Source organism: Diaphorina citri, unplaced genomic scaffold (genome assembly GCF_000475195.1).
Source record: "Diaphorina citri unplaced genomic scaffold, Diaci psyllid genome assembly version 1.1 scaffold166, whole genome shotgun sequence".
Classification (NCBI taxonomy): domain Eukaryota; kingdom Metazoa; phylum Arthropoda; class Insecta; order Hemiptera; family Psyllidae; genus Diaphorina; species Diaphorina citri.
This window is the reverse complement of record NW_007377603.1, coordinates 150,472-160,939: the sequence shown is the minus strand read 5'-3', so window position 1 is coordinate 160,939 and position 10,468 is coordinate 150,472. Positions and strand designations below refer to the sequence as shown.

At 35.8% G+C, this 10,468-nt stretch overlaps 1 protein-coding gene and 1 non-coding gene across 2 annotated transcripts; one reads left to right on the top strand and one right to left on the bottom strand.

Annotated features, from left to right (window-relative positions):
- Positions 1-6,453: 6,453 nt before the first annotated feature.
- Positions 6,454-7,829, top strand: LOC103505339 (transcriptional regulator ovo-like; the record flags this gene model as incomplete). The annotated part of the gene is given in 2 exon segments (XM_026820676.1): positions 6,454-6,714; positions 6,717-7,829. Coding segments are annotated over 2 exon segments (1,329 nt in total), but the record flags the coding sequence as incomplete, so codon positions are not given.
- A 358-nt stretch (positions 7,830-8,187) lies between these two features.
- Trnav-aac lies at positions 8,188-8,260 on the bottom strand. The gene has a single exon. It is a non-coding gene; the product is annotated as a tRNA-Val (tRNA).
- Positions 8,261-10,468: the final 2,208 nt, after the last annotated feature.

Sequence of the window (10,468 nt, the reverse complement as noted above, 5' to 3'; positions counted from 1 at the left end):
AAGAATTTAATGGTGGTTTACGATGACTGAGAGGTCTGTGAACTTGGTTATCGCTAATGCGGGTGACAGTGAAGTATGTACTTGGATCCTTGTTTACACTTTCAGCCAGCACCCTCTCCATAGTACCATCACAGAATAGAAATATAGAATAATAGAACTATAACTACAATATAAGACAAAGTAATAAACCATACTTCAAAAAGATGACAACGAACTACATCTCTTCGTTGCACGAAATGTGTCATGAATACAATGATATCTATAACGATGAATGCAATCTATTCTCCCCGTTTCCGACATTTGTAAAATATCTTCAGAATAAGTTCATGGCAAATCAGTAGGTACTCCCAAGAGTGGTAATATTCTAGTACTTTAAATGATCTAACTAATCTATACGTAGCCGGGTCCACGGTGTGTGTTTGAACTCTGTTTGAGTTGGACTCTCAGATTGTGTGATTGGACTGGTTGATTCATTTTAACTGGTTAAATGGCTTGATCCGCGGGTTGAACTAAGATCACTAAATGCAAATTTCAATGAATTCATTAGTTTGATAGACAGCATAAAGAAAAACATTCAAGTGCTAGTGCTAACAGAAACTGGTTACAACCCAAAACAAAGAGATTTCATCTATGAAATATGTGGATACAAGGCATTTTATTGTCAAAATACAGGTAATAAAAATGGAGGCGTAGTCATTTATATATCTGAAAGCATAACTGTAATTGATACACTAGAATTACCAAACATTGATTCATGTAACCACATTAAAGTTAAATGTATAATTAACAATATAAAGTATGATTTTATCTCGATATATAGATCTCCTTCAAACAGGGACATAAACCAATTTTTTAATGATTTAGAAATAATTATATATCTAATCATCCTATGTTTTCTTTTCAATTTCTTCACCCTTATATTTATAGTATTTCATGCTCTTCCTAGGACTTTATTTCTATAAATCGCACTTCGTGCTCGGGAGGGGGCTTCGCGTGTTCGCTACGCGGAGTTGGGTATACGGTCGCGCTGCGCGCTCCCGGGGCTTCGCGGGGTGAGCATGAGTTGTGTGCATGGGGTCGCGCTTCGCGCTCCCTCGTTTACGGTCGCGCTGCGCGCTCCCGGGGCTTCGCGGGGTTGTGCATGGGGTCGCGCTTCGCGCTGCATGGTCGCGCGCTTCGCGCTCCCTTTTTACGGTCGCGCTGCGTGCTCCCGGGGGCTTCGCGGGGTTGTGCTTGCTCCCTTGTTTACGGTCGCGCTGCGGCTCCCGGGGCTTCGCGGGGTTGTGCATGGGGTCGCGCTTCGCGCTCCCTCGGGTTTGCTTCGCCCCTGAAAACTAATATCGTCCCTGAGTCTTGTCTCGAAGAAATGAAAACTGAAATCTAAAAGCGAGAGCAAAATACTAAACGTGCCCCTGAAAACTAATATCGTCCCTGAGTCTTGTCTCGAAGAAATGAAAACTGAAAACTAAAAGCGAGAGCAAAATATAAAACGTAGGAAAAGTTTTGCTGGCCTCAAAGCGTGTTCCCCGTGTATTTCTTATGGGGGGACTAAGAAACGTCAATACCTCAGGAACGGTTTGGAATTTCGGGAGTTTCCGATTTTTCCCAGTATGTACAAAAATAAAAAATCCAATGGTGAAAACCGCATCTTCCTAGCCCATCTAGAAGTGGGTTAGAATTAGTATGAGTGAGTGAGTCAGTGAGTCAGTTACACAAGGGGCTGTATATATTTAGTTATTGAGGTTCGTTATATCGAGGTTCCACTCTATGTATAAAAATATTACAGCGAAAATAAAGATATTTTAAAGTTGTTTTTTTTTTTCGAAGTTTTGACCTCAGATTTGAATTTTTCACAACCTTTTCGTAGGAATCGACGTTTTTTCTATAATTTTTACCAAAATGCAACTGCTCCATTTAAGCATAAATCACAGATCAAAATGATCAAAAAGTCGCATGACGCAAAAAGGATTAAAGGACTTGGAAACCACTTATTTTACGATTGACTGATTGATTGAATTTTGTTCTTGTTTTTATTTTATTCTACCTATTCTGATTTCAGCAGAAAAAACATTTATTGCCTAGTCAAAAACAGGAGAAGGTAGAAGGAATATTGCTGAAAATAGATTTAAGCTACATATTTTTAGCCGAAGGGAAAAGGATTTTATTTTATTTTGATACAAGTTTAACAGTTAATATGGTCATAAATTCTGATATCACTTCTTTATAGACCGACATTTGTGGATAGGAACTTGGTCTTGTTTTCACATTTATGTTTTTGAAGGTAGGAACATTATGTATTTTATTTTGAACCTCTACGTATCTACCTGCCCAAATAAATTTAATGATGTTTGCACATATGTTACTAACGTATTATAGAATGGAAAAGAAAGAAAAAAAAAATCCCAGGATTCTCATGAGAAAAAAAAAAAAAAATCTTCCAGTAGGTACCTTTAAATACATAGGTACCAGAAGTACCCAAATATTGGGGTTTTAATTTGTATATTCTTCAAGGATGAAATTAAATAAAGGAGAGAACCATTTCCTTGAAGTACCTATTTATGTGGAACCTAAAAAATTAACCATAATATTATATTTTAATATATTGTATATTCAATATGTTTTCTTCAAATTATAACTTTTTACACCTGGTTTGAAAATTCTCACGATAAAAGGGTAAATATTTGAAGAACTAGGTATACTATTATTTTTTTAGTTACTGCTCTACATCTCATCTGGTATTTTTGATTTGAATGAATTCTAAAATCACTTTCCCTCTCTCTCTATGAATCCTTTCTGTATTTCAGAAAGACCTTGAGAATTTTCATTCTTTTCATTGATTATTGACTGAGAATCCTGCCACGTTAAATAAAACCTAAAAAAAAAAAAAAAAAAAAAAAAAAAAAAATCTTCCAGTAGGTACCTTTAAATACATAGGTACCAGAAGTACCCAAATATTGGGGTTTTAATTTGTATATTCTTCAAGGATGAAATTAAATAAAGGAGAGAACCATTTCCTTGAAGTACCTATTTATGTGGAACCTAAAAAATTAACCATAATATTATATTTTAATATATTGTATATTCAATATGTTTTCTTCAAATTATAACTTTTTACACCTGGTTTGAAAATTCTCACGATAAAAGGGTAAATATTTGAAGAACTAGGTATACTATTATTTTTTTAGTTACTGCTCTACATCTCATCTGGTATTTTTGATTTGAATGAATTCTAAAATCACTTTCCCTCTCTCTCTATGAATCCTTTCTGTATTTCAGAAAGACCTTGAGAATTTTCATTCTTTTCATTGATTATTGACTGAGAATCCTGCCACGTTAAATAAAACCCAAAAAAAAAAAAAAAAAAAAAAAAAAAAAAAAAAACAAAGATTAACTTGTTGGTCAAACTTTTTAAACAGATCTCTGTCGGACAAAATATTGATAGAAATATTCATAGGTGAATTTTTCCTCTCGAGCATATTTTTGTAACGTTGCATTTAGGTAGGAACAATCAATGAGAATTTTGTTCTTAATAATATTATTTCTTAGCTGATATACCCATGACTAATAAAACTCGTTTTATTTCTTACGATCCAGAAAGGGCTAATAAATGTGGTACCTATTCATTTTTTTGGCCATCTGTTGTTTCCGTGTTGAAAAAAATCTTCAAGCAGCAGTAGAGATTTTAATTACATGGTATTTTTCTTCATCATCCTCTGTCTCTCTGTGTCTGGTATCTTTATTGTTTCAAACATAATTATGTACCTCCACGAAAAATATTTCTTTCTTTTCACTTTCCCTTTTCTTGTGAATCCTCTTTTCAATCTGGTGCTTTTGTATTTTCGAGGGACCTTTATTATTTATCTTTGTGGGTAAGATCTAAACACCACCTTCAGAATGTGAAAGTGAAGAAATAAAATAGAAATTCCAACGCATCACCGTTAGTAGAGCTAAATCCCCGGTGTGGTTGGGTATTTCGTATTTAAAAGTTGAAGTTCTGGGTACTTCTGATGTGATTTTTGGTAATTTTGCAACGGGGTAAAAGTAAATTCATATGTATTTTTCTGATCGGCCTTTAGCCGCTGGCAAAGCCATGTTATCTTCGTAATAATTATGTATAATACGCAAGTAGTAGGTACATCTTTAGTACGCAAGTAGCAAGTAGTACACGGTCAATGTGTAATAGACTATGAAAAATTGAAAAATATATTTGTAAACTATGATTGGACTAACATAGTTCAATCCAACGATATAAACGAAGGAACAGAGTACTTTAAAACATGAAATAGAAAACTGTACAAGCGTGAAAAAAATATCAGAAAAGTTTAAACCGATTAAACCTTGGATTACAGTAGGATTAGTGAAAAGCATTAGAATTAGAGAAAAACTTGCAAAACAAGTTATTAAACATCCTGATAATGAAAGTCTCAGAACATTCTTTAATACATACAAGAAAAAATTAAAGATAATAGTAAAAAAAGCTCGTGATGATTATTTAATAAGAAAAATTGAAGAAGGTAAATCAGATCCGAGAACAGTATGGATTATTTTAAAAGAATTCAAACAAAATAAAAAACAAAAAAGATCAGAAATACAAGTAGTCAATGATTCTGATAGGAATAATCTAAGAATAGACTGTTTAAACAATAAAATAGAAGCTGCAGATATATTTAATAAACATTTCAGTAATGTAGGGTCAAAATTAAATGAATCTAATAATGTAGAACATGATTTAGGAAATAATTTCAATGTTAACAGAGAAAATAATTTTCAGTTTGAAGAATTTAACCCTACAGATGATAATGAGATAATTAAAGGTCAATGTGTACGTAGGTACCACCGTATCGTATGTATTCTAGTTCTTTCTGACATATTCAAGAGGAAACTCTACTCTCAGCCTTGATGTTCACAAATCTTGTCACTTTGTTAAGTTTATCGTTTATCGATAAAGTAATAGCCGTGTAGTCTAAACAAGAACAAGGTCAATGTGTACGTAGGTACCACCGTATCGTATGTATTCTAGTTCTTTCTGACATATTCAAGAGGAAACTCTACTCTCAGCCTTGATATTCACAAATCTTGTCACTTTGTCAAGTTTATCGTTTATCGATAAAGTAATAGCCGTGTAGTCAATCATATACAATTCAAAATAATTATTCTTTATGACATTATGATCCAATGAACGTGTTCTATTATTAGAATTAAAAGTTGTCATAATCTAATATAATATATTATGTATCCTATTTCTTAGGTCATGTTATAATTTAATTCGTAGGTATCCACAATCTATGTATCCACAATAAGCTCATACAAAGTCGTAAAGCTCAAAATATTTTTCTTTCGATCAAAGCGAGTACGAATGTTCAACCGAGAAAACTAAAAACATAAAAAAACTAAAAATGAAGCTAAAACTCTGCGGGAGGAAAAAGATTCTCCTCTCGCTTTGAGTCCTCGAGTCTCTACTCCCTGTGTATTTCTTATGGGACATTTTGGCCGTCAGAAAAGGCCCATAACTCGGGAACGGTTGGGAATTTTACAATTTTAAAGGTCTGATAATTTTTTTGGGTAGATTCGACAATTTTACTGGGGGTCTTCGCTGACACTTTTTCGATATCTATTACAGTTTTCTCTAAACAATTCGGACAGACATACATAAATACATGACCCGTCCATATTTCTCTTTTATATATATAGATACTACCATTGTATTACCCTTTCTCCCTATGTAAATTGTCAAAAATTATTGTCAATAAACGATTATGAATTATGAATTAAGAACTGATACTCTCATCTAAAATGCACTATTGTCTCTGTGATCTCTGTCCATATCCATATTGTCCACTATAGGTTATAGGTCATGGTTAGTCTTTCGCTTACCCATGACTGTATATTGTTCCGTCTTCCGTCCCAAACTTATCTACTCATCAGCTCAACTGTCTTGCTAAAGGACATTTTATCTCAATCATTTCTCGAAAATTTAAATATAAGAAAACTCTTATTAAGGGTTTTGACACCCCTTATACCCAAGACCTCAAAAGTGAAAGATAACGAAAAACTAATGACACCACGTTATTTATCACTTTAAAACACGGATTTAATATGTTCAGGATGAAAATATTCTCGTCTTCCGTAACCATTTACCAAAAATAGCAAGATAATATTTGGTTCCACATGAAATTCGAAATGGATTTCAAAAATAAATTAAAGATAGGGTTCTTTTTGCAGATTACCTAACGCTATGCCTCCCAAAAAGTTCATAATTTGCGAAAGATTACTTTTGTAGGCTACCTAACGCCTAACACTATAACACCAAAGTTGATCATTGGGACAAGCATATGTTGTGTTCTAGCTCTTCAGAGAGGAAACGCTGCACCGGAGGGGAAAAAATTATAAACATGTAGGTAGGTAATTTAAATAAAGTTCTAGTAGGTATTGTATGTATTTTAAATTTTAACGTACAATTCTATATCCTTGTATGTTTCAGAAAGCACAGAAAAGTCAGATGAGGATAAAAGAAAAAACCCCTCTTCCTACAAGGAAGCAACTAATTCGGACGTGGAAAATAAAGGAGAAGATGCTATTCCTGCCAGAAGGTTTGTCTCTTCCATTCTAGGAGGAGATGTACCTTACGGTGCTAGAGGACACATTCTTACTTCAGCAGAACGCAAGGAATATCTTCCTACGAAGAAAGAAATCAAAGTGAAAGAAGAATACTCGCTAGAGGACACATTCTTACTTCAGCAGAACGCAAGGAATATCTTCCTACGAAGAAAGAAATCAAAGTGAAAGAAGAATACTCCTCCTGCTCCTCACCTCCACGATGCCAAAAAGTTTCAGTCATACAGAGAACTCCTCTCCAGTCAATCATGTCTCCAGCCGATTCCAAACCTCCACAGATACAACCTCCTATGCAAGAAGAACCTATCAATTATCACGTCCCTAAGAAGGAACGAGAAGATGACACAAGGAGGAATTGGTTAGCATACAGACGATGTATCAACTCGTTGATAGCCAGAGGCAAGCTCAGTGGAGTGAAAGGGATCTTGATGGCGGCGGCAGGACATAGCCGGACGGGTAGTGGAGGCAACTGTAGTGGAGGAGGCAGCTCAGGTAGTGGAGGATCCCGTGGCTCCTCAAGTAGTAATTTCACTGGAGGAGATCTGGTAGGTGGTGGCAGTGGTGGTGCTACAGGAGGACTAGGAGGAGGGCTAGGAGGTGGTTTAGGTGGAGCAGGTGGAGGTGGTAGAGATAATAATCATGTGACACCTGGCAGCCCTATCATAGCTTCTCTACCTCCTTTTTTCGGGACGTTAAAAGGCGGTGGCACAGCAAGTTATTCGGATCAATATAATCAGTTCCAAAGTTTAATTTCTTCTCCTTTGTCCATGGATTGTGATACGGGTCAAGACATACACGCGGGTGGACCATTCCATTCATTACTACCAGATGGACCTCTCAAGCAATACTCACTTTTACAAAATGTTTGTTCAACCTATGGATTAACTATGAAAGAAGAAGACGACTTATCAAGTTATGTGAAAGACAATGGCGGATTTCTTACATACGATGATAGCCTTATGGTTGACACAGTATGTTCCGCCGTTGATCCACTTCCTTTCAATGCTACAATCACATTTGCCAGTAGTCCTGAAAACTTTCTAGACCATTTATCGGAAAATACCGTCGAAAACTTAATTAGAGATGTAAGTATCACTTTTCATATTATTTTATTTATCTCTTCTGTCTTCACCAAATCCCTGTTCTGTAGATATTCTAATCAAATGTAATCTGTCACGGGGTTATTTGGCTCATGGCGAGGGGAAAGGGGACAAAATAAAAACATCAACTAAGGAAATTAATACAAATAATAAATTATTTCAGTGACTTTCTTTTATCCCATAAATGTTTTGCTGATATTCAGTTAAAATATTATTTCCAAGGTGTTTGGAGACGTGGTGTTTCCTTTCGGAGTCCAAGGAGTGCAAATGCGGATATCCTGTTATGAGGGCATCGTCACATTTAATACTCTCCATCTCGCAATGGTTACCTAGTATCTTATCAGTTTCACTTGTCACTCTTGGACCAGAAAAAGGTATTCTTTGCCATGTTTAGTACCTACATATTTCAACCAAAGTACCTTCTATTTCTGACAGGCAAAAAAAAGAGAAATAAAAATGAACCGACAAAAATTGTTTTCGCCCGGGATCGAACCGGGGACCTTCTGCGTGTTAGGCAGACGTGATAACCGCTACACCACGAAAACTTGTTGGGAGTTGTGGTAAACATAGAACGATTTGTTTGGTGTTGCTATGGTGATGTAAAAGTAGACCGATATGAAGGCGTTAGGGTATGCAATACGCATGTCATTATCATAAGTGACCTCCTCACCAGTGTGTCATACCAGTTGGTGGTTTGAGTCCAGAGCAAGTCATAACATCTCTTTAGCCAGGCCTAGTTAGCTTGGGTGGTAGCGCGCCTGCCTTGTAAGCGTTAGGACACACGTTCGGATCCTGCCCGGGGGTGAACTTTATTCTAAACAGGTAAAGTTTGTTCTCGGAACGGCTGGGTTTCTCCTAGAGCTGGCGAGATGTATAAGAAACACACAAAAAACTGTTTCGGTGAAAGCATGAAAGATTCCAATTTCCACATTATAAATTGTTGGATATCGGTGAGAGACATAACATACATAGTGATAGTGAGGCGTACCTAACTATACCTCTAGTCAGTCTAGTCCTCTACCTCAGTACGGATAATGACAGATACCTACTTTTCCATCCAAGTTGTTGAAATTTAAACTCAATGTTCCGCGCGTTACATATCAGGTAAATAATAATAATAATAATAAAAAAAACAGTGAAACAACTACATACTAAATTCGACTCTAGTGGTCTGTATCTTAGTACTTAGTATGCCCATCTCCACCAGTTGTAATATTTTGTTTAGTTTGAGATAATGGTCAAGTATAATATCATACATATTTCTGGACATGGTCTTCCACTCCAGTCAAGTGAAGACCATGTCCAGAAATAAGTTGTAATATTTGCAATGAAAATACGAGTGCATCCTCCCCTCCCCATCGATGTATGTAGGTATTTCTGTTTTCAAACACCTAACGATGTATTCTAATTCCTAACCAACATATTTATAGTATCGTGTATCCTAACTAGGGTTGCCAGACGTCCCGTATTCCTCGGGACGTCCCGTATTTTGGGCACTTTTCAAAATGTCCCGTACGGGACACGCGTGTCCCGTATTTTCCCCAGTTTCACCATCTCCTCCGGTAATTAATCTTTACCAATGTAACAAATTAAAATTTTCTATGAGAAAATTAAAATTTTCCAAAAATATGAGAAGTGAATAATTTTTAATTTCTAATTTCATTAATAAATCTGAAGAAAAAACAGTTGATTTTTTAAAAATGGAGTGTTTTTTTTTTCTTCCAAAAATTGCAGGGTGAGGGCTAGGAGGGGGGGGTTAAAAAGCTGCTTGTCCCGTATTTTCATCCGAAATCCCGTTTTTTTTTACGTTTCAGGTCGCTTGTCCCGTTTTGGGCTGAAAATGATCTGGCAACCCTAATCCTAACACCTAACAATTCGGTTCAGTGTAGACTGTACGGTGAACTCCGTACATTATAAGTACCTACCTCTATATTTGCAATGAAAATACGAGTGCATCCTCCCCTCCCCATCGATGTATGTAGGTATTTCTGTTTTCAAACACCTAACGATGTATTCTAGTATTCTAATTCCTAACCAACATATTTACCTATAGTATCGTGTATCCTAACACCTAACAATTCGGTTCAGTGTAGACTGTACGGTGAACTCCGTACATTATTATATAAGTACCTACCTATCTTTCCACCATAACAGTATATAATTACATAGTACCTACATAGTATAATATACCTACCTCTTATAGCAATTTAGTACTCACATTCTGCTGAATGTACAACTCACACTGATTTGTAATGCAAGGTTGCGTTTTAGTATCACATTTTGAAGGCACTCTTTAGAGTACCATTAGTCGATGCCACAAGATAACCGATTTGGGACAGTTTACGAGTACCACACTTAGTGACTTAGTATGAAATGATTTTTTAGTGGATGTGTCATCTTTGTCATTTCTAGTGGATGTGCTATGTAGCTATGTGCACCAAATGTTTGTTGGTTCATTCATACATTTGCAAATTTGCACCTAGGTAGATATTTTGAATTTGCCCTTTAGTATTGTTACTTTATTTATTTCTAAATGATTTGTTTAACTTGCTTTTAACACTTTACACATTTTCCTAGCTCTTTATAATCTCTCCAACAATACCAAGGTAATGTGATGTGTTTTCTTATTGTTGCAGGTAAGGATCAGCTTCATTTCTACTAAGAATCTCTCCCCAAAACTCTTGTGTACCTCATTATTTGGTGGTAAGTAACTATGCTTTTTGGTACCGTATAATAGTCTCCAACAATACCAA